Here is a 25035-nt window from a genome sequence, read left to right on the forward strand (position 1 = left end):
GCCAAGGTGGCCCAGAGGAAGGGAACATTTTTTTTTTTGGACGTTAGACAGATATCTGTACTTCAAAATGTAACATATAATTGTTCTCATGATATTCTGTGGACAAATAGGGACATATTGGGGAGGATGCTAGATGAGTAAGTAATCATTTGCAAAGCTCATTAGTGGTTCACATATTGTCACTCCAAAGTGAAGTGTCTAGTTAGTTAGTTGACTCTTGACTATCTACTCCTGCACCATCAGCATTGAATTAGTAGATTAAAAATACTGTTGCCAACGTTGCAGTATTGCAACAACTTTTTTCCCCTTAAAAATATGGAATGCTTCACAACTTTGCGTGTCATCCTTGCGCAGGGGCCATGCTAATCTTCTCTGTATCGTTCCAATTTTAGTATATGTGCTGCCAAAGCGAGCACAGGAAGGGAAGATTTCAATGGAAAGGCAGAAATGAGTTTTCTAGCTCAAGTGATGAATCTCAAGGATAGAGGAGGCAGGAAAGGCTGGACCATATTTGGGAAACAGTGAGTTGTGGGCTTATTTGGGGCTTAAAGAGCTCAAAGAAGATCAATGAGAAGTCAGGCAAGAAAAGTGGGCTGCTAGAAAATTCCAGAACAGTGTCTTGGACTCTGCTAGTGGGATAGGAATAGGGCAGGGACCTGTTTCAAGTGGGCCTTTAGAAAGGTCACAAATGTGGGAGGTAGATCCCAGGAGGAAGATGTTGAGGAAATGAGAAGTCATGGTTTTTCTGGAACTGTTTTCACAATATGCTGCCCACAGAAAATGATGATGTGTATTGCTCACTGGGATGACAGAGAAAGCTGCTCCAAGTCCCGGGCCCTAGAGGCTGCCCCAAGGGCTGACAGGTCAGGAGCTCTCAGCATCCTTGTGACTTTGCAACCAAGGTGAGTCCTGAATTAGCAGAAATCACAGAAAAAGTGGTTAAGTCTGGCAGATTTTGGCTTTCAACTTTTTACCTTCTGTACAATTGTAATTTATCAAACTTTTATAAAGACAAATAGTTTCATGTTGCGACCTATCCCCAGGAGACAAATGTTCATTGTATCTGGCAATTGGGTTATAGACTCTTCTGTCAAAATTATCTTCATTTTGTTGCAGTTTAAAAATTTTGAAAGGTAATGCATTCACACGAGCCAAGGTGGAAAGCCTGGCATTGACTCCTAAGACTGCAAGGAACAAGCAATAGGGTGGGAGAAGGGTATTAGGGTGTAAAAGTGGAGATAATGAGGTAACTGTACTGTTTGAAAGGAATCTGATAGGGGCGCCTGGGTGGCTCAGTCGGTTGGGCATCCAACTTCAGCTCAACTGAAAAATTGTGTCTTCATATCTTTGGATTTCCATAATTGCATCCTATTAACATCTTGAATATCAGTATAGGGAATACCTAGTCAGAACAAAGGAGTATTATGCAGCAATTAAAATCACATGAAAGCTGGTCAGATATTTAGAAAATGCTCATATCGGATATGCTCTTAGAAATGTAATTGTTGCTGCCCTATTATAACCTTATACATGAATATAAGAAAAAGAGCAGAACAGAATTAGTACTGCCAGTGTAAACTATGGCTGGGGAGAGATCCTCAAAGGAAAAATGCAAAAATTGAAATAATTCTTGTGACACGTTTGGCTTCAACACTGGACTTAGGACCTCAACTGTTACCACCACGAAGTGTTCCTCAGTCCCTCCCCCAAACTCAAAGTCAGAGGGCACCTGCTGCTGGAGCCTCACTGGCAGGGGGGTCGGGAACCATTTCCTGCTCCAGTAGAGGAGGAGGGGCTCCTCCTTCCACCGAGATGTGCCTATTGGACAACTCCCTCAAGTAGGAGGGGATGCTCATGCTGGGGCCCGTCCCCCACAAGGCAAGTGTCTTTCAGGTTGTGGAATTTTTGGTCAAAATGATCTTCGTTTTGTTGCACTGTATTTTTAAACACTTTGAAAGTTAAGTCAGGCACTAGATCCAAAAACCAGAAAGCAAATAGATACACACAGGGAGTGTTTTCTTTCCTCCTCCTCTCTGCATTGTTCCTCTCACCTCCGAATTAATTGTGCATCCTTCCAGAATTTCTTACGCACCCACAAGCAATAAAAACACAAATTCTTATTTTCCCCTTCTTATGACACCAAAAGTACATTATACACACTGTCAGGCATCTTACTTTGTTAAGGATTTTCTCACACATAGAGAAAATATCAGTAAGTAGAAAGCCTCATTTCATAGTTACATAGGATTCCGTTGTAGTATGTAGTTCATAGAAGCAGTAGCCCCCTATTGATAGACAACAGATACTAGTTTCTAAATGCTTGTTATTACCAGCAACACTGCAGTGAATAACCTTCTACATACATTACCTACACATGTAAGAATCTTTGTGCAATTAATGCCCAAATTTGGACTTGCTGGGCCAAAGCCTACATTTGTGATTTTAACAAAGATCGACCAAACCGCCCTCCAAGGTACCAGTTCGCATCACCAACAATCTAGGAGAACCTCTGTTTTCCCACAGCTTCATATTTTTAATGTTTTAAAAATTAAATGGCAAATCTGTCTTCCCTCTCGCCCTCCAAACTTCTTTTAGTCCTACCTAAGGTAATGAGGGCCCGGGGAGAGGGAAGGGTGCAAGGTGGGAGGGGCTCGGGAGGCAGAGTCAGGGCAGCCTGGCGATGGCTAGGGAGGGAGGAGGAGCCCCCGGAGCTCAGAGTGAAACACCCATCCTTGTGCCAGCACACTGAGGATCATGCTGCCAACCTGTCCATCCAGTCTGGCCACAGGCTCCACCCCTCACGCCACCAGCTTGGACCGCCCAGCCTCAGGGTCAGCAGCCTGACCTCACAGCTGCGCTCCCTCGCTTCCCAGAATGCCAGAGGGGAGCTGTCACCCGAAGGAAACCAGTCTGGTCTCTTTGGCACCAAACCACACACCTAGACCTATTCATAGCAAGATTGCACAGGCAGCTGGAGAGCAGCCCGGCTGGCTGGGCATGGGGAGAGCAGGGCCACATGTGGGCCAGGCCTTGACCCATTGGTGCCCCAGGCAGGGCTTCCAGCTTTCAGAGCAGGGCTGTCCCTGGGGGGTTAAGCGGCCTCAAAATTCTGGCTGGCTTCTCCTAAGTAGGGGAAGCTTGCTCCTCCAGGAGAAAGGCTCTAACACTCTCCTGTGGGCCGGTGCCCCCTGAGCCTTCCTTCTGCCTCACCATGCAGGCGGCGGGGGGAGCCTCTCCTTCGCACAGAAACCAGGAGGCTGGCTTTTACACAAGAGGAAACCGAGTCACTTCATGACTAAGCCCTTCATGTTTCTGTGGGGAGCCAGTGTCATGGAGTACGGAGGGAAACTCAACTCTGAAATGGGATAGGTGTTGACTTGAACCCAGCCGTACCTGTTCCCTAGCTGAATGATGATTGGTGGGTCAATTAACTTCTCTGGGCCTCTGTTTTTTCTCGTGTGAAATGGGAACAAGGCTGCCTGAGTTATGAATTGTGAGGCTCTCCTGAGAACGTGCCGGTGAAGGACCGTGGCACTCTTCCCCATCAGCAGGAGACCTTCCTCAGAGTCCTCTCTGTTTACACAGCGCATGGGCCCACACACCGTGGGATGTTGGATTTTTTTTTTTAGTTGAAGTATAGTTGACACACAACAGAGTATATTGGAACAGTGGTTGCAGGTGTACAACAGCTGTTTGATAAGTTGATAAGTTATGCTGTACTCACTGCAAGTGTAGTTACCATCTGTCACTACGCATCACTCTTACAACACCCTTGACTCTATTCGCTATGCTGCGCCTCTCATCTCCATGACTTACTCACTCTGTAACTGGAAGCCTGTATCTCCTGCTCCTCTTCACCCATTTTGCCTGGCTCCCCACCCTCTCCCCTTTGGCAAACCATCAGTTTGTTCTCTGTGTTTATAGGTCTGATTCTGCTTTTTGTTTGTTCATTTGCTTTGTTTGGGGTGTTGGTTTTTATCATATAAAAACATAAAACAAACTTTGACATATTAATGAACCCCATCAGTATAATTAGATTGCACAGTAATTAAGCATGAAAGGTAGCCAACTTGTAAAGTTTTCCTGCTGCTTTGATGTTCTTTGGGATCTGTTGGCAGTGACCGTGTGCATGGTCCATGCCATGTACCCTGGAATCATCATCATGATCACAAAGAACCCAAATGTTGTGGCAGGAGTCTATTGGGAGACTTGTTTCCGGTCCTAGCTCTGTGTGGCCTTGAGGGAGTTATTTCTCTCCCTATAGCCTTGGGTTTCCCCATCCACTTCATGAACATTCCACACTTTATACGTCTGTCATTACGAGCCCAGATATTGAGCACACATTTCTCGAGCCACAAAGCAAGTACCAGGACCACAAGATGCTTCTTTGAGTCGGGAAGTTGGCAAATGTTAATACATTCATTTTCCAGAAGGGAAACCGAGGCAGAGTCCAAAGTGTGTTTAAAGGTTCATGGTTTCTTGCTACTATCCAGCTCCCTGCCCCAGGCCTTCAAAGCCACACACTTTAGGCTATGAGACCCTGAGGAGAGTGTTGGGGTGCAGCATACCCTTAAGGAGGCATGGAAAGAACTGGAAAAAGGAAAAGGGACGGCAGAGCGAAAAGGGAGCAGAGATGGAGAAGACCTAGTGGGAAGGGGCAGTGCGGCAGGGAGGGGGTGGGAGGAGCAGCTTCAGAGGAGGCTGTGCGCCCTACACAGATGTTAGCCCTGTAACCTGCTGGCTGGCGTTATGGTAAGGCCCTCCGGTTTCTGTCCTAAACAAGTGGAATGACACAGGCAGCGCCGTGGCCCCACAGGAAGGGCTCTCAGACAGACACAGGAGGCCAGGGCGATCCCCTGCTCGTTTGAAGGCTACAAGGAATGGCGGCAGGCTGGGAGCTGCCAGTGTAATGAAGGCGCCTCCCGCCGCCCCCCACCCCTGCCCCACATGTGGGGGAGGCTGGTGGAGAAAGAGACCTCTGAGTTGCCCTCTCCCAGATATGCCTGGATGGCATTGCCTCAGTAGACCCTTTCCTGCCCAGGGCACTCTCATGGCCCTGCTGGGTGTTTGGAGAAGAACCGAATGCAAGAGAACTTACCTGGGCAGTTTAAAGCTATTGATTGCCAAGTCTGTACCTCCTTGAGCGTCAAGGCTCAGGCCACCTCCCTCCCACTTGGCTCTGCGCAGGCTAGCTCCGGTCTGGGAGAGTCAAAAAACTTCCCACTCCTGCCTGATTCTGTACATTTAGGTTCTTGTTGAGAGAAGCCACTTGTTAACTACAGAACTCAAAGCAAATTTAACTTGGACAGCAGTAAGACGTTTCTGTAATAAAAAAAAAGACATGGTTAGAAAACACCGCTATGTGCGAGCCTGTGGACCCGCTGCTTGAGAAACCCGTGGCAGTGAGCAGCACCATAGGGACCTCAGAGCCAGACACCGTGATGGGGCCTCTCTCCTCCCTGCCTTGGGCCCTAGTGTTTCCTGGGGGTGGTAGTACCTCCCTTTAGGATTCTTATGAGGCTTAGAGCTAATGCATACAAATACCTACTTATTTATTTACCCTATAATTCAACGTATACCTCCTGAGGGCCTACTATGTGCCAGCACTGGTCTAGTTAGTGGTGAACAGCTCAGGTCTTTCATTTTAGAGATTCACCACTCTGGAGCTTATGCTCAACAGGATATTTCACTAAAAAAGAAAGAAGAAAGGAGCTCACTAGCACTTAGAAAAAGAAAAGTAACCTTAATTAGGTTACTTAATTAACCCTGCACTTCCCTTTTCTCCTCTGATAAATGGAGAGGACAACAATACCCCTACCTGGCCATGTTAGTGTGAGCATTAAATGAGATGCTATGCGACAGCACTTAGTGTCTGGTACAGAGCAAGTGCTTGATAAACTTAGCTGTATTTATTAGTACATTGGAATTGCTCAGTAAATCATAGAGCACAGATCTTGTAATTGGGTTTCTAAAATGTAGTCACTCTACCCTCCGGTGACAAAGTAAAGCAGATATTTCAAAATGTGCCCCTGGGATCATGCACATCTCGTCCTGGGAAGGCATAAAGAGAGCTTGCTAAAAATTCAGATTCCTTGGGTCCCTTCCTTGCCGTGCTGAAACAGCATCCAACAGGGCCTGAAATTCTGCCTTTTCAAACACTGTTTTACATGATTTTGAAGTACACTAAAGTACAAAAATTCCTGGGAGTAAGAGATAAAAATGTTCATCCCTTGAGGGGGATTCTCTGTGGTGTCCAGAATAATGGCTCCCCCAAAGGTGTTCATGTTCTGATCCCTGGTACCTGCGACTGTGTTAGGTTATAAGGGGGAATTCAGGTCCGAATTAGTAAACGTTATGATAGGGAGATTATCTGCCCAATGTGATACATGTGTCCTTAAATGGAGTAGAGGGAGACGGAAGGGTTAGAGTCAGCAGAATGGCATTGTGAGGAAGACACCACTAGGCGTGAAGATGAAGGAAGGGCCGCCAGGGTAAGGAGTGTGGGCAGCCTCTAAAAAACTGGAAGAGACAAGAAAACAGATAGTCTCATAGAGCCTGCAGAAGGAACACAGCCCTGCTTGATCTGAGCCCCATGAGACCCATTCTGGACCTCTGACCTCCAGAAGCGTAATAAATTTGTGTTGTTTTAAGCCACGAAGTGTGTGGTGATTTGTTACAGCAGAAACAGGAAAGGAAAACGTCTTCTCCGAGCGCGTTGGATTCACGTCACCTGACCTGGAAGACCCGTGAGGCCCTGCCAGGGGCTAGGGTGGCGGCCTTGAATGAGGGAAACAGTGAGGGAAGGGGCCCCGCTGCCCAGTTCAGGGCTGTCCTCACGGACCTGCTGACCCCTCTTCTGTCATTTGTTCCTTGTTCATTTACTCGCTCATGTTCAGGACGGCCATTGAACGGGCCCCACGTACGTACATCAGGGGGGCTCAACGTGTCTACAAACTGCAAACAATCTGGAGGCCCAGGGGATCTCTGTCATGTTTCCCACCTCGACCAAGAGGGCCTGAAGCACCTGCAAATGGCCCAGAACCCTGAGGAAAGGGAAAAGAACATTCCCGGAACCTCCAGGAGTGCTCCTCCCCCACACGCAGATTCTCTGGAGATGGGAACATGAAAGGCAGTTCCCACACCCACATCCTCCCAAGAGTGGGGCCTTGCCGGGACTCCCACACCCCCTGGTTCTTTGCTCTCCGGGGCTCCTCCGGCACTGGGCAGCCTGCAGCCCTTCTCCTCTGCCCCCGCCACTCCCTACCCTGCACCTCAGGCTTCCCCTGCTCGCTGACCTGCGGAGACCTACTGAGTGGCAGGAACTGTGCTGATGGTCTTACATGCATCTTTTTTTTTCTGATTTTATTATGAAAATCTTAAAACATACAGAAGAGTTGGAAGAGTGACTACCCATATACCTGTCACCTCGATTCAGCAATTCTTTTTTTTTTAAGTTTATTTGAGAGAGAGAGAGAGTGTGTGTGTGTGTGTGTGTGTGTGCGCACATGTGAGCAGTGCAGAAAGAGGGAGAGAGAGAATCCCAAGCAGGCTCCTCACTGTCAGTGCAGTATTGTGCGGCACTGCTCAACCTCATGAGTTAAGAGATCGTGACCTGAGCCAAAATCAAAAGACAGACGTTCAGGGGACACATGCACCCCAATGTTTATAGCAGCACTATCAACAAGAGCCAAAGTAAGGAAAGAGCCCAAATGTCCATCGACAGATGAATGGATAAAGAAGATGTGGTATACATATACAATGGAGTATTACTCAGCAACCAAAAAGAATGAAATCTTGCCATTTGCAACTACGTGGATGGAACTAGATGGTATCATGCTAAGCGAAATTAGTCGGAGAAAGACAAATATCATATGACTTCATTCATATGAGGACTTCAAGATACAAAACAGGTGAATATAAGGAAAAGGAAGCAAAAATAATATAAAAACAGGGAGGGAGACAGAAACATAAAAGATTCTTAAGTAGGGAGAACAAACAGAGGGTTGCTGGAGGGGTTATGGGAGGGAGGATGGGCTAAATGGATGAAGGGCATTAAGGAATCTACTCCTGAAATCATTGTTGCACTAGATGCTAACTAACTTGGACATAAATTTTAAAAAAATAAATAAAATTTTTAAAAACAGAGATGCTCAACCAACTGAGCCACCCAGGCACCCCTAGATTCAACCATTCTTAACATTTGCCACATTAACACATATATAACACAGGTGTATATGGTTTTGTTTTTGCCAAAATTTTTGACAGCTCAGCCATCATAGTACCTCGGCATGCATCTTTCAAACCCCATAGTATTCCTGCAAAGTTAGTACAGTTATTGGCCCCATTTGACACCTGAAAATTTTGAATGTAAGAATTTGAGATTCTAAGAATTAGACTTTCTTGCCCAGAATCACACAATGAATGATGAAACTGAGGTTTGAAGCTAGGCTCTCATCTTGTCTTCTATTTGAATGGTTCTAGAGCTCAGAATTATGATCATCACAGAAGGCATGCCTCTGGCTTTGGATTTCTGTGGGGAAAAAAAGCATTTCAGAGAGACAAAATTTCATCTTCAGAATATCCCCGTAAGGTCAAGGCTACCACTTCCCAAGAGGCTGGGTATATTCCGAGATGCCAGGTTACTGGAAAAGATGTTCAGGGTGCAGCCCCCGAAGAACAGATCATTAGAGCTGCAAGACTGCTGCTGCTGGAATGGGGCAACACTTCAGAGCACCCCAGCATGTACCTGAATGTTCTCCCGTCCCAATCGCTGTGAAATTTTCCTAGCTTACTAATCGCTAAATGTGTGAATGGGACTTCATCCCCTTTGACTATTTGACATTCTTAACGTCTTATTTTATTTTATTTTTAAAAGATATTATTTTTAAGTAATCTCTATACCCAGTGTGGGGCTTCAAACAGAGCCAGCCAGGCACACCCTTAAAGTCCTATTTTAGCTTCAAATTTCAGAAATGGTGAAACATAGATGCGTTCATGAAATGCAAAATTTAATCAAAGGGAAGGGGTCCTGGAGCGCGGTGGGAAGAACATGTGACTCTTGATCCTGGAGTCATGAGTTCAAGCCCCAAGTCACTATGAGTAGGAGACAGGCTAATTGTCCTCATTTTATTGGTAGAAACTCCAAGGCATACAAGGACCTGCACAATATTCCCAATTCATGAAGAAATGCTGAATAGTGGGTCTCAAAATGTGGGCCATTAGCCACCTGAACCCAAACAACCTGGGAAGCTTGTTTAAAATATAGACTCCTCCATGGGGCACCTGGGTGGCTCACTCAGTTAAGCATCCAACTTCAGCTCAGGTCGTGACTTCACAGTTCGTGGGTTCAAGCCCCACATTGGGGTCTGTGCTGACAGCTAGCTCAGAGCCTGGGGCCTGGCTCCAGATTCTGTATCTCTCTCTCTCTGACCCTCCCCTGCTCACGCTGTCTCTCTGACTCTAAAAAATAAAAAGCATTAAAAAATTTTTAAATATATATATACATGTAGACTCCTGGGTCTCCTGGATGGCTCAGTTGGTTAAGCATCTGACTCTTGATTTCAGCTCAGGTCATGATCTCACAGTTTGTGGGTTCAAGCCCCGTGTTGGGCTCTGCACTGACGGTATGGAGCCTGCGTGGGATTCTATCTCTCTATCTCTCTCTCTGCCCCTCCTGCACACACACTCTCTCTTAAAAATAATAAATAAATAAATAAAATAAAATGTAGACTCTGGGGTTTACCAGGGAGTCAGGTCACATAGGGAATCAGTTCACCTAGGGATGACCCCCTCTTAACACCTTACCCAGGTGTTGTTCCTAACCCAAGCCAGAGAACCAGTGGCTAAATTCTCACTATGATACTACACTAGGCACACTATTCTACCTAGGACAGCATTGTACTATACTATAGGACTCCCTGCCAAATCTCTCTACTTTCTCATGACCCATCTGTGAAAAGTTTGACTAGTTTACTTTTTAATGTTTAAAAGTTTGTTTTAATTTACCTATCATAAAATTCACTCTTTTTGGCATACGGTTCTAGGAGTTTTAACAAATGTAATCATGTAACCACCACCGCAATCAGATGATGGAACAAGTCATCACCCCCTAAAACTCCTTTGTGTCATTCCCTTCTGGTCAAATCCTTCCTGAAACTTACCTCTGGTAACCACTGATCTCTTCTTAGTCCTGTAGTTTGCTTCTTCCAGAATGTCATCTAAATGGAATCATATAATACATAGCCTTTTGAGCCTGGCTCTTTCCACTTAGCATAAAGCATTTGTTGCATGTGACAGTAATTCATTCCTTTGTTGCTGAGTAATATTCTGTTGTGTGAGTGTACCATGATTGTTTATCTATTCTCTCAACGAAGGACATTTGGGTTGTTTCTGGGCTTTGGCAATAAACTTAATGATCCATATTTAATCACACTGATTCTTTTCCGTGGAAGAGTAACAATCTCATATAGTACCAGTGATAAGGGAGGGAAGTATCTGGGTTGAAGGCAATGGCTCACATATGGTTCCTGCCAATGGGTCATCTGTTTAATGGGCCACATTCAGTCACAGAGGACTGAAGTTTGTCATTATGATAAACCTTCTGGTCTTCCAAAATCATAAAAATAACAGGGTCTTACAGAGTGCCTCAGAGCCTATTTCTGACAAATGAAATGAAAGGCTCTTGGCATGTCAGGCCCCAGAGTGCCCTCTGGCACCCTGGGTGAGCCTCTCTTGTCTTAGAATATGTTGTGTCCTGTGGCAGAGTGAGAGCCATTAAGCGCCATCGTCCTTCTCTACAGTTTATGATCCTTTTGCCCAACCGGATCTATTTGATCTTCCAACAGACCCAAGAGGGAAGAAAGAAGATAGTTTTACTTGCACTATTTTGAAGATGAGGCTATGGGAGCTCAAGGAAGCTGGTACTTGTCCGAAGTCACTGAGTCCCCTTGGTGAGGGAGAAACCCTAACTCCAGTCCTCAGTCTGGTGGTTTCTGGTTTTAAAGTTTTTAGAATGGGGATTCATCTCTTGAATCTGCACATTTGAGAACCAACTCTTGCTCAAAGTAAGTGATAGGGTGGGCAGAAAGAGAACCAAGCTGAGTTAAAATCCTGCCTTTGCTTGCTGGCTGCATGGCCCCAAAGTTCTCACAGGCGACACAGTGCCTACCTCCTAGTTAGTGTTCAAAGCTGAGAGGTCTCAGAAGAGCTAATAAGGCAAGTGGGTAAGGCATACGAGGTACCCCAGGAGCGGCCACAATTACTATTAATGTGGTTTCTTAGGAGAACTATAGAACGTGCACACTATTAACTCTGTGAGGTGGGTGCGCTCTGCCCCTGAGCACTGCACACGATATCCGAGGCCTGACGTTCCTGGCACTGACAGAGGAAACCAAGGGGTTAAGGAGGAGGCCTGGAAACTGGCACAGCTGCGGACCATTCGTTTCTAAGTTTCTGAGGAGGGGCCAGGGGCAGAGCCGAGGCAGCTGTGCGCAGGGCCGCTGAGGGTGTCCCCGGGGAGGACACTGGGCTGAAAGCGTTGTGTTTCTTATTTCAGAACTTGGTTTCACACTCCGGAGGGGAGTTCTTCATGTCTGAGCTTGGTGTTTGAGCCCTGGCGCTGGTGGTTGCCGCAGTCGATGGCTTGCCGTGCCCTCGTGATATTGCTATTGATGTCGGGCCAGGGTGGTTAGGAAACGGGATCTTCCAAATGGGGACTTTGTGGTTTGGCCACACCAAGCTGAGCCTCCACAAGTACAGTTGGGGGTTGAGGCAGTTACCCACAGGGTGGGGCTTGAGGGCGAAGTGGTGTTTCTCCGCTGCTGCGCTCCCTTCCCCCTTCTCAGCGGCGTGGCCTGTACCGTGGCCTCGAACTCCGCCAAGAGAAGGGGCTGCGTAGGAACAACTGGATGCTAAGGAGGCTCCTGAGAGCGAAAAGCAGGAGACCAAGGCGCTGCTCTCTGAAGGATGAACCGTGTGCCCTGACTGCCTGTCTCCCACAGCACTGGGCCCTGTACAAGACCGGGGTCAAGAGATGGAAAGGCCATGGGCCTGGAGAAGGCCCGAGTACCCTCCACCCACTCTGGAAAGCCTTTTATGTCCACCAGACAGCCAGAGGCGCCTCCCGCAGCCCTGTGTCCCCTCCTCTATGCAGCTCTTGTCAGTGGATTATAATTACACTGGGGCTGGCCGTGCCCCCACTGCACCTACCGCACCCAGCCATGGCCGCTGCTCAGAACACGTTGATGGAGTGACTGACTGGATCTGAAGAGACGAAAGAAATCTGAAGACAGCTCCCAGAAGAAGCTGAAGGGGCTTCTGAACAGGGAACTGCCTGCTCTGCATTTCTGCCCCGATGGAAACCCTCTCACAAAGGAGTTGCAGCTAAGAGCCCTCACTCCTGCCCTTTGAGTTCAATTTCCTTTGAAATTCTCCTCCCTTTTTATTCCAACTATTTTCTAGAAGCAGTGAGTACTGGCTTGGTTTCAGGCACATGTGATATTTCTCTTCAAAGCCACCACTGATGTTAGAGAGCTCCCCCCAGTTCTGCTGTCCCCTCTGGTCGGCCAGGCAGATGAAATAAACTTGTTCGCTGAACTCATTGGCCTGGTTCTTGACCATGGCTTCATGCCCTGCCCCTTTGGTGCTGAAGTAAGAGTATTCATGACAATATGGAGCGAGCTCAGTCCTGATCGTTGAGAAGGGGAGGCTGAAGATGAACAAAAGCATCTTAAATGAGACACCTACTGTACACTGGGTAATGGCTGAAGGAAGGAAAGAATACAGAGCCCGTGCCCATAGTCTAATGCGGAGACAACAGCTAATGACCACATGATGTGAGAAGAGCTAGGATGCAGTGAATGACCAAATGGCAAAGCTGGTGACCCCTCTGGACGTTCCATTAGTTCACACGGTCTGCCCCTCTTCATCTTGACTCATGTGGGTGGCCGGTCTTCCTCAGCAGGCTGATTCTCTCCTCCCAGGCAGAGAGGCAGACAGGAAGAGGCTCAGGGTCCAGACTAACTGAGCCAGTTAGACACTCAGTTGATTTACAGAAGCTTTTATTTCCACATATCCATTTGTTGATGTTTTTCCTCATCCTCATTGCCCAAGAGGATTGATTATAAGTGAAACTGTGATGTGTATTCTATGATCTGCCTGGAGAATTACCTCAACGTTGGCCAGAGCTTAGCCTTCTTAGCCACATGGGGCTCCGGAGGTACATACAGCGGGACCCAGAACGTCTGGACACCCTGTGGTATGAGAGTCAGCACATCCTAGAGGCAGGGGCTAGGACGCAAAGTAGGGATGGAGTGTATGGAATAAATAGTCCTATGCCTTTGGGCTTGAATCTCTCTGTCCCTGACGTGTGCTTCTCCCACTGACTTCTAAACCTCTGAGCCTCCAAGGGCTGCCTCTGCTCCTCGGACCCTTGTGCTCTCCTCCTCGCCACCTTCGCACACCCTGAAGCCCAGGCACAGGAGGACAGGCGGCAGGAGAAGTCTCTCAGCTCAGGCCAGGGAGGGGAGTCCTAGGCCATAGCTATTTTCAGAACGAAAATTGAAGCCCATGGTTTATTTCCTCAGCACTTAATTAGACTCCAGCACCGCACAGGGCTGCCTCCTTCCCGCCCACAAGCGAAAGCCTGACCAGTGGGTTTGGGAGCTGACGCCATGTCACAGGCAGGAGGGCTGGGGCCTGGAGTATTTTTACTTATGGGAGGCCGTGGAGAACAAAAACCACTTGGCCCCGGGCCAGTTAGACTAAGTCAGTTGGGAGAGGGAGGCTAGCAGGAAAGCTGTTATATCATCCTTCCTTCTTTGAACTGTGTTGTAAATCTGCTAGACAGGAAACGGGGATTGGGGGGGGGAGGGGGCTGCACAGCCAGGCTGGAGTGGGGGCTGGTTACTACCACCCTCAGAGCCCGGCGTAGGCAAGGCCCTGTCCTCAGGGGAGGGTAAGGGGTGCGGCAAGACTCCTGCGGGACTGGGGCACCGTGGGTGAGAGGGCACGCTGAGTGTGTTAAAGCTTCCTGGGTCAGGTTGGGTATGAGGTGACTGTATATGCCTGTGGGTGATTTCCGGGCTGGCTTTAGGTCCTCCAACTAATACCACTCACATAGATATGGTTTTTAGAGCTGGAAGAAACTTTGAGACCCTTTAGTGAGGATGTCAAAGATAATAGAGGAAAAAGAAATTACTTAAAGCCACACGGCTTATGAGAACCGAAAGTGGGGATGGGGGGGGTGGAGAATGGCGGGTGGCGTCTTCTGACTGTAAGATGCCTGTTCTAGATCTCCTTTTACTACTGCTGTTTCTTGGCTTTCATTCCAGAGCAAAAGTAGGCATAAAATGCAAATACGCTTAGGCAAATGACACATTAATTCAGTTCACGTTAAGAACTAAATAATTGATGTTTAATACTTTACTGAGAAGATATTTTATTGAGTGGGAGACTCCTGAGCTCCATGAAGGAGCACTTCTGACCACAAGGGTGGGAGGCATCATCTATTTTTAAATTTTTTTAATGTTGATTCATTTTGAGAGAGAGAGAGAGAGAGAGAGAGAACCAGCAGGAGAGGGGCAGAGGGAGAGAGAATCCCAAGCAGGCTCCACGCATCAGCACAGAGCCTGATGCAGGGCTTGATCTCACAAACTGTGGGATCATGATCTGAGCTGATACCACAAGTTGATGCTTAACCGACTGAGCCGCCGAGGCCCCCTAAGGCATCATCTATTTATGATTAACCTAAGACCATGGCAGCCTCTGTTTCTGGAGGGGGATGCGAGGAAGATGAGACCTGTGAGGTCTCTAAAATAGAACCAGTTTCTTCCAAAGAAGTGAAAGCAGGAAACCTGGCTAATGATTTCCCATATCCGTACATTTGTGCAACATTTCTCCCCAAAGGTCTGGATACCAGCTTTGGGAGAACCATCACTGTTGGAGTAAACTCCTGCTCCCGATAGAACGAAGGAACCCCCTGTTTTCCACGTTTTCCTTCCCCTTCCACAACACTCCGAGGCTGCCTCTCAAATGAGGAATCCGATGACAATAGTCTAAGACCTTCCTACACACTCCAGGACCCTAAATTAAGTTAAATAATGGCCAGAGCCAACCTTTATTTTGCTTTTGCTTTGTTTTGTTTTGGTTTGGTTTGGTTTGGCTTGGTTTTGGCCAGGCACTTCACTAACATTATCTCATATCATCTTGATTATTATAATCATCATCTCCATTTCACAATAAGGATATTGAGGCTCAGAGAGGTTAAATAATTTGCCCTAAGTCACCTAAGTGACAGAGCCACAACTTGAACCAAGAGAGATTTATTCTACAACTTCTGTGTTACCCACCTCAGACTGCTTCTATTGGTGGAAATAAAATTCTTCGGAGTGCAGAGGAAGCTAAACAGAATTTCATCCAACAGCAAGAAGGAGGCCCATATTGTTTATTACCTAGGCTCAAGGATACAAAAGGGTGAGGAGTGTCAGGCCCTGGAGGGTGTCTGGCTGAGAGCTGAAGTTAGGAGTGAGGTTGCCATGTTCTGCCAAGCCAGAACATGGTGTTTGGTGTACATTTCTGGTTTTCTGGGCAAGTAACCTAAATATCCCCTTCACTTCTCCTTGGCAGGGTCTTGGGCCATTAATACCATATCGCCACCATCCCATTCTTATATTGGTCACCCAACTCATTTCCATGGTCTAAATCTGCAATTATTTTATGGCTGTTGAATGCAAATAAAGCTGATTCTTGATACCCAAGGACAGTTGATTGTTCTCTCTTCTCCTCCCGTTGCTTCTTCCCTGCTACTTATTTTAGACATTTCACTACCTCCACCAGGGAGCACGCAAGTGGAAAGGAAGCTTGTTCATTATTAGTCTTTTGCTATAAACTAACTTTGTTAGTAGCTCCCACTGGAAAAAGACTAGTGGGGAAGTAGTTTGAGGCTTGTACATTACCTTTTTGTCAGTACAGTCCCTCTCATCTCATGGCCTAGATAGCATCTAAACTTTTTTCTTAGTTGGGTGCTGGCTGTGTTTGTTGAATTGTTGTGTTGTGTTTGTTGAATTATGTGTCAGTTTTTACCCAGGCCTACGCTTGGTCAAATTCTATGACTGATAAATATGGACAGCACTGGACTTTCACTGTATCCCATTAAATGAATTCATACATGTGACATACTAGGACATTTCCTGGCCCAAAGTAAACACCCAATAATTGTTAGTTATTATTTTTATTCTAAGATGTGCCTGAAAAAATAATATTCAAAATCCAAGGCATCACTTTTTTTCTTATCCTGAGATTTTTCATTACAGCAGCCAGGACTAAAGCAAAGTTCCTCAAGGATGGGAAGCAAGGATGATAAAATGAAGCAGTACTAGTTATAAACCCATTAGGGGAAGGCTTCTGCTTCCAGTTATTATGGACTTGTATCAGATCAATGCTCCATATGAGAACAACTAGAAAAACCTAGATTTTGTTTTTAAATGTTTATTCATTTTTGAGAGAGAGTGAGCACAAACTGGGGAGGGGCAGAGAGAGGGGGACAGAGGATCTGAAGTGGGCGCTGCACTGATAGAAGAGGCCCTGACGCAAGGCTCGAACTCACAAACTGGGAGATCAGGACCTGAGCTGAAGTTGGACGCTTAACCAACTGAGCCCCTGAGGCACACCTAGATTTTATTAAAAGTTAGAAACAACCATTTGAAAGCATTGGAGAGATACTAAGACATTGTCTAAGGTGTTAGGAAAAAAAGGAAATACAGAGAGGTGAGCAGCTCAGCTACTTTCTTCCAAGAGACATTTGATGTTTCTGAAGTTCAGTACAGAGAAGCTGAGCAGCTGAACAGGGCTGTTGGCAGTCTTACAGGGGTAAGGAGACAAAATTGGGATTCAGAGCTTTCTAAAAGGAGGGAGCCTGGTAAACAGCCCAGTCTTCAGCTGGAAACCTTGAGGGACGACACCCTGGTAATAAAGCTAGCCTGAAAATAGACGAGCGCTCACAGAGACTGAAACTCAGGCCCGAATCGAACCAATCTCAGATTAGAGTAAGATGTTCTACTCCTGGATAACCGCCTGCCAGAAGCAAAGTAAATCCTCTTTGGAGGAATAGAATATCATCCAGACTCTCAAATTATCGCTACATTTTTCGTGCAGTGTCTGGCATTAAACAAATAGATAATAGGGATAACAGCAAAGCCAGGCATATCAGGAGGTAGGAACAAATGACTGAAAACCAAGAGGAAAAAAATGTTGTAATTTAAACAGCTATGTTGAATATATTTTAAAAACAATCTAATGAAAATGCTAGGACTGAAATTACGAACTCAGAGGAAGAGTTTCAGAGCAGATTAGGCTCCACTGAGGAGATGATTCATGAACTTGAATATAGACTGGGAGAAAATATGTGGACTTCACTACAATTACAGCAAGATCAAATTTTTAAGAAATACAAAAAAGATAGACTAGGAGATACATGGCATTCAGTGTAAACATTTGTGTAATTAGAGTCCTAGACGAAAAAGAGAGAAATAATGTAGGATGCACAATGTTTTGAAGAGAAAATAGTCTAAGGATTTAAAAACTGATAAAAGACATAGAGGTACAGATAAATAAAAAGAAAGTTGCAAGTAGACTCGTTGTAAAACAGGTGAAAAACCACAAAAGACAAAAAAAAAAAAACCCTGTAAATGCAGTTAGGAGAAAAAAATATGCAGGGGCACAATAAATAAGACAGCCGAATTTAAAAAAAAAAAAAAAAGGAGGGGCATCTGGGTGGCTCAGTCAATTAAGTGTCCGACTTCAGCTCAGGTCGTGATCTCACGGTTTGTGGGTTTGAGCCCCGCGTTGGGCTCTGCTGGCAGCCAGTTCAGAGCCTGGAGTCTGTTTCAAATTCTGTGTTTCCCTCTCTCTCTGACTCTCCCCTGCTCATGCTGTCTCTTTCTCTCTCTCAGAAATAAATTTAGAAAATGTTTTAATTAAAAAAAAAGGAAGCCCCAAAATAATGAAATGATATCTTTAAAAGGCCAAAAGAAGGGATGTGGCTGGTGCTTGAGGAGCACAGGGCCAGTGACAGTGCAGACCTGGGACATGAAGCAGCCCAGAGGCGGTGAAATAGCCCTGAACGCCTGCAATAAAAAATGGCCTCCAATAAAACTGCATTGCAGACAGTGGGAAAGAAACAGAAAGGACAGAGTAAAAAAGTAGAAGAGGCAGAGCCTGAGGAATTCATGGTGGAGAAAGTAGTGAATGAGGAGATGAAGCATTTCCTGAAGTGGAAGGGATTTACAGCTGTTGACGACACTTGGGAGCCTGAAGAAAATTCAGATGGCCCAGAGTTAATTGAAGCACGTCCTAATTCTCAAAAAGCTGGTAAAGAATAAGACGGTACAATAAGAGACTCTTTAGCCAACAGTGAATCTGATGATGGCAAATCCAAGAAGAAAAGAGATGCTGCTGATACACCAACAGTCTTTGCCAGAGGTCTTGATCCTGAACAAATAATTGGTGCTGTAGACAGCAGTAGAGAATTCACATTTCTCATGAAATGCAAAGGTTCAGAAGAGGCAGACTTGGTGTTGGCAAAGGAGGCAAATATGAAGTGTCTTCAAATTATAATTGTTTTTTCTTTCTTTCTTTTTTTTTCTATCTTTTGAGACAGAGAGAGAGAATGAGCAGGGGAAGAGCAGAGAGAGAGAATCCCAAGTAGGCTTCATGCTATCAGTGGAAAGCCCGAGGTGGGGCTTGATCTTACGAACCATGAGCTCATGACCCAAGTCAAAGTCGAGTCGATCCATAACAGACTGAGCCACCCAGGCACCCCAAATTGTAATTCTTTTTTATGAGAGAGACTAACTTGCATTCTTGTCCAGCAGATGAAGCTCAATGATACATCAGTTGGGGAAGCTGTTAGGGATTTTTTGTGTCTATAGCACCGGTTACTTTGAACGAATAAAAGCTTTCTGTAGTTGCTTTCCTTATCAGAAAAGAATATTTGAGACCATGGTATATTATTTCCCTGCATTAGAGAGCATCTTTTCTTAATGTTGGGGGAAATCTTCATGGTTGGTACTCTACCAGAATTTGTATTTAACTCCTACATGCCTAAGGATCATTCTGAGCTTTTTGTTTATTTATGCTTTCTTTGTGTATGTGAGTGTATATATAAAAATACATGTGTAAATGATTTTCTTTTTTTAAGAAAACATTCACCGAAACAAAAACAGTATTTCATAACCATGGATAAGCCCATGTTTCTGGGATGCCATCATTTTCAACAACCTAAGAAGTAAATCACTTAAAGTAAATTTAAATTTTTCTTGAAGATTTNTAATTAATTGGATAATTTAAATATAAATATAAATTTAATTTAAATTAAATTGGACAATTTAAAAGTAGCCATAGCAGAATCCATATCTATGCCTACAGTCATATAAATGCAAGTTTTTCTTTAATTTTTAAAAAATGTTTATTTATTTTTGAGACAGAGGGAGAGGCCAGAGCACAAGCTGGGAGGAGTAAGGAGAGAGAGAGATAGGGAATCTGAAGCAGGCTCCAGGCTCTGAGCTGTCAGCATAGAGCCTGATGTGGGACTCAAACTCATGAACCATGAGACCATGACCTGAGCCAAAGTTGGGTGCTTAACTGAGTGAACCAGTCAGGCATCCTTAAATGCAAGTTTATTTGCAAGATGCCTGAAAGAAAAATTTTAGCACTGCCAACAATGTCCTCAACCACATGAGAAAACTAGACAAGTCCTGATGTGTTTATTTTTTTTTTTAATATTTTTTATTTATTTCTAGGAGAGAGAGAGAGACAGCGTGAGCAGGGGAGGGTCAGAGAGAGAGGGAGTCACAGACTGAAACAGGCTCCAGGCTCTGAGCCGGCAGTCAGCACAGAGCCCGACGCGGGGCTCGAACCCACGAACCACGAGATCATGACCTAAGCGAAAGTCGGACGCTTAACCGACTAAGCCACCCAGGCGCCCCAAGTCCTGATGTGTTTAAATTGAGTAAGCAAAACTTAGTTAAATGGACATTTAAAGTTTCCTTCTAATGCATCATTCCTTTTCAAGAGGTTGAAATCAGTGATATTGACTAAAAGGTCACAATTTATGGAATGTCTAAGACTTTGATCATGGAAACCTAATCATAATCAGATGGTTAGAGATGTTGACAGTTTAGCACCTGCTGGAATAAATGGGGGGGGGGACAAACTTCTGTAATCTAAATCCTCACGTTTTCAGAAAATAAACTCCTAAATAATCTGTGGGTCAAAGAAAAATGAGAAAAAAACATTTTACCTAAATGATAATAAAAATATATCAAAACAGGTGGGATTCGGTTAAAGCTGTGCTTTGGTAGAGAGATGGTGATTTGTAGCTTTAATTGCAAATGGTAAAGAAAAGCTAAAAATCAGTTATTTAAGAATCTATCTCAAGAAATGGAGGGGACTCAGCAAATTAAACCCAAGAAAGTAGAAACATACTAAAGATAAAAGCAGAAAATTAATGAAATAGTAAACAAATGTACAATGAGAGAATCAACAAACTCAAAAGTTGGTTATACAAAAAGATCAATAAGATTGATAAACCTCTACCAAGAATAATTGAGAAAAAAGTGAGAAACAAAGTATCAATATCAGGAATGACAATGAGCACCTCACCACAGATCATACATTTAAAAGAGAATCCAGGGAGAGCGGCACATGGCTGACTCAGCTGGTGGAGCATGCCGACTCTTGCTCTCAGGAGTCCTGAGTTTGAGCCCCATGCTGTGCATGGAACCCACCAGAAAAAAAGAATATGAAGATATTGTGAATACTTTTCTGCCAATAAATTTGAAAATAGGAAATAAATTCTTCAAAAAGGAAGGGGCACCTGGGTGGCTCAGTCAGTTAAACATCCAACTTCAGCTCAGTCATGATCTCATGGTTCATGAGTTCCAGCCTTGCATCTGGCTCTGTGCTGGCCGCTCAGAGCCTGGAGCCTGCTTCAGATTCTGTGTCTCCCTCTCTCTCTCTGCCCCTCCCCGACTCACACACTGTCTCTCTCTGTCTCTCAACAATAAATAAATGTCAAAAAGGACACTGTAGTAAACCTGAAACAAGGGAAAATAGAAATCTAACTAGTTCTATATATATATCAAATCTATAATTTAAAACCTTTCCTCAAGGAAAACTCCAGGCCCACATAAGTTCAGAAGTGCATTCTTCAAGAATTTAGGGAAGAAATAGCAACAGTCTTACGTAAACCATAAACTCACCTAGAGAATAAAGAGGGAACAATTACTACCTTGTTTTATGAAGCCAACTTAACCTTAAATCCTGACAAAGATCTTCAGGAAAGGAAAATTACAGTCCAAACTTTCTTATGAACATAGAAACAAACATTCTGTTCAAAATATTAGTCTAAAATATATGAAAAATGTAACCAATTTGAGTTTATTCCGAGAATATAAGGAAGGTTTAACGTTTAAAATTCAATGAACACTGGCAGAAACCACTGTAACCATGTTATCAAGGTTACCATCACCAGGAATAAGACATATCATGCATCCCCTGGGATGCTGCACTGGGAAGAGCACATCACCTCTGCAGTATATTGCTAAAAAATGAAAGGCTTCAGGGCACCTGGGTGGCTCAGTCGGTTAAGCGTCTGACTTTGGCTCAGGTCATGATCTCACGATTTGTTAGTTCGAGCCCCACGTTGGGCTCTGTGCTGACAGCTCAGAGCCTGGAGCCTCCTTCAGATTCTGTGTCTCCCCCTCTCTCTGCCCCATCCATGCTCATGCTCTGTCTCTCTCTGTCTTTCAATAATAATAATAATAATAATAATAAATAAAGGCTTCAATCTAATGATGAGAAGACATCAGACAAACCTAAATTAAAGGATAGTCTAACAAAATACCTGACCAATTCTCTTCCTTGTCATGATAGACAAGGAAGGGCTGAGGAACTGTCAAAGATTAGGGCAGACTAATGCGACACCACAGAATGCAATCTGGCATTGTGAAATAGAAAAAGAACATTAATGGAAAAACTAATAAAATCCAATTAAGTATATCGTGTAATTAAAAGTATTGTACCAATGTTATTTAAGTTTTGACAATTGTCCTATGGTTATATAAAATGAGCATTAGGGCAGTTAAGTAAAGGATATATGAAAACTATTATTTTTGCAACTCTTCTGTAAGTCTAAATTTATTTCAAAATAAAAATACAAGATAACTCAATTAATGTAATTAATCACATGAACAGAATAAAAAGGAAAGTCCTATGATTGTCTCAATAGATACCGAAAAAACATTTTAAAAATTCAATATTCATTTATGATTAAAACTAAATTCTTAGCAAACTAGAAATATAAAGAATTTCCTGAATCCAGAAAGGGCATTTCTAAATAACCCTACAGCAAACATCATAATCCTCCTAATTTGGAAATGAGACAAAGATGTCTGTTATCACACCTGTCCAAAATTGGATGGGAGGTTCACAGCTAATGCAATAAGGCAAGAAAAGAAAGAAAACTGCTGTTATGCATCAGCATCGTGGATAATATATAGAAATATATATGAGTATGTATGTAATACATATTATTTATATAGATAGAACTATAGAAAGAAGATCCAAAAGAACCTACAAACTAAATAAATTAGCAAATGAACTTAGCCAGGTAGCTGAATGCAAGATCAATATGAAAAATCAATTACATTCTATGTACTAAAAGTAAATCAGAAAATAAAACATTTAAATGATAATACAGCTTTATCATAACATAAAAGGGGCACCTGAGTGGCTCAGTCGGTTGCGCATCCGACTTCAGTTCAGGTCATGATCTCATGGTCTGTGGGTTTGAGCCCCGCATCGGGCTCTGTACTGACAGCTCAGAGCCTGGAGTCTGCTTTGGATTCTGTGTCTCCCTCTCCCTCGGCCCCTCCCCTGCTTGTGTTCTGTCTCTCTCACTCTAAAAAATAAGGAAACATAAAAAAATATTTTAAAAAACAACATAACAAACATTAAACACCGAAAAATCAGTGGAAGATGTACAACCACCTTCGTGCAAAAAGAATAACATGTCATTGAACTAGGTTAAAGAAGACCCAAATAAATATTCAAGGACTAGGGGACTAGGTATTAGAAACACGCTCTCTATAAATATTTATAGATTCAGTGTAGTCCCAGTCAAATTCCCAGAAACTGATAAACTGATTTCAAAATGTATACGACAGTGCAGAAGGCCAGGAAGGGCCAAGATAATATTGAATGACGAAGTTGGACAACTTGTACCAGTGGTTATCTGGTTTTATTTAAAAGCTACAGTGATTGAGACTGTATGTGTGGTATGGTGCTAAAACAGATGTTTAAGATAAACATGGTAATGCAGACCAGGAGGGGAAGGCAGCCTTTTCAAAATCATACCGGATCATATGGGAATCTATATGGATTCATATGAGGACCTCACACCATTCACAAAAACCATTCACAAACACTTCACACCATTCACAGAAACCAACTCTAGATGGACTGTAGGTTTTAATGTCAATAGGTAAAATCATATAGCAACTAGAGGAAACATAGAGTATCTTCATTATTTGGGGTAGGCAGCCAAATATTTCTTTAAAGAGACACAAAAGCACTAACCTTAAAGCAAAAGACTGATAATTTAGACTACTCTAAAACTTAAAACTTTTTAAAATCAAAGGACATCACTAAAGGGGCACCTGGGTGGCTCAGTCAGTTAAGCGTCTGACTCTTGATTTCAGCTCAGGTCATGGTCTTGTGGTTTGTGGGTTTGAGCCTGCATCGGGCTCCGTGCTGGCAGTGTGGAGCCTGCTTGAGATTCTCTCTCTCTTCTCTCTCTCTCTGCGTCTCCCTCTCTTGCAACTCACTCTCTCTCTCTCAAAATAAATAAACTTCAAAAAAAGACATCATTAAAGGGGTATATGATTCTATTTACTTAAAGTTCAAAATAGGCAAAATGAATCTATAGTGTTATGATCTGAGGTAGGCTAAATAGTGGCCCCCCAAATATATTTATGTCCTAATCCCCTGAACCCTAGGATATATTACTGTATATGGTAAAAGAGAGTTTGTAGATATGATTAAATTAAAGGTTTCGGGATGGGGAGATTTACCTTGATTATCCAAGTAGACGTAATCTAATTGTAAGGATCCTAATAAGAGGAAATTCTGGCTTTGAAAATGTATGAAGGGGGCCATAAGTCAGGCAATGTAGAGGTGGCCTCCAGAAGCTGGAAAAGACAAGGATGTATTCTCCAGAGAGCCTCTAGAAGGAATCAGCCCTGCCAACATCTTGACTTTAACTCAGTGAGACTGATTTGGGATTTCTGTTCTCCAGAACTATAAGAGAATATTGTTCCAAGCCACTAAGTTTGTGTTAATTTGTTACAGCAGTAATAGGAAACTAATACATGGTCAGAACCCTGGTTACCCATAGGAAGGAGGGAAGGGGTCCCAGGTATGGGGAGATGGTAATGTTCTATTTCCTACTGTGGGTGGTGGTTATATGAGCATAGTTATTTTGTGAAATATATGGTTTGCGTACCTTTCCAAATATATAATTCAATAAAAATTTATATATTAAAAAAAAGCAAAAATTTCTTATTGGGGAATATATTCTATGTTCTCCCACTACAGCCAGCACAGACCTTTGCCAAGAAGAAGAGTTCAGAGAATTTTGTCTGTTGAAAGAATAGCAGAGCAGAAGAGTAATTCCCAGATGTTACATAAGGACATCAGGAATAGAAGCATATATTTAATTTTATGAAAAGAGGAGGCCTGTGCCCATGTTAGAAGGTAGTCTTGGCTTGTCTTATCTCTAAGGATAATCCTCCCTCTTTGAGAAATCTATTTCTTCCAGCAGCCTACTTTTCAATCAAAGTATAAAAGATTAATAAAAGGTTTTATAGCAGGAAGGATGAACTTATTGACCTCATTATCTCAAGTGGTGATACAAGATTAAGGTAATAAATAGGTTTTTGTAAGTTTTAGATAAATTTGTGGGTGTTAGATCCATAACTG

At 43.8% G+C, this 25035-nt stretch overlaps 1 protein-coding gene and 1 non-coding gene across 2 annotated transcripts; one reads left to right on the top strand and one right to left on the bottom strand.

The window, feature by feature from the left end:
- Positions 1–309: 309 nt before the first annotated feature.
- Positions 310–416, bottom strand: LOC144244729 (U6 spliceosomal RNA). Its single transcript, XR_013339040.1, has one exon. It is a non-coding gene; the product is annotated as a U6 spliceosomal RNA (small nuclear RNA).
- A 17718-nt stretch (positions 417–18134) lies between these two features.
- LOC144244718 (chromobox protein homolog 3-like) lies at positions 18135–18498 on the top strand. Its single transcript, XM_077780081.1, is given in 2 exon segments — positions 18135–18285; positions 18359–18498. Coding segments are annotated over 2 exon segments (291 nt in total).
- Positions 18499–25035: the final 6537 nt, after the last annotated feature.

The sequence above is a fragment of the Crocuta crocuta genome, unplaced genomic scaffold (assembly GCF_008692635.1).
Source record: "Crocuta crocuta isolate KB4526 unplaced genomic scaffold, BGI_CrCroc_1.0 scaffold147, whole genome shotgun sequence".
NCBI classification, from domain to species: Eukaryota; Metazoa; Chordata; class Mammalia; order Carnivora; family Hyaenidae; genus Crocuta; species Crocuta crocuta.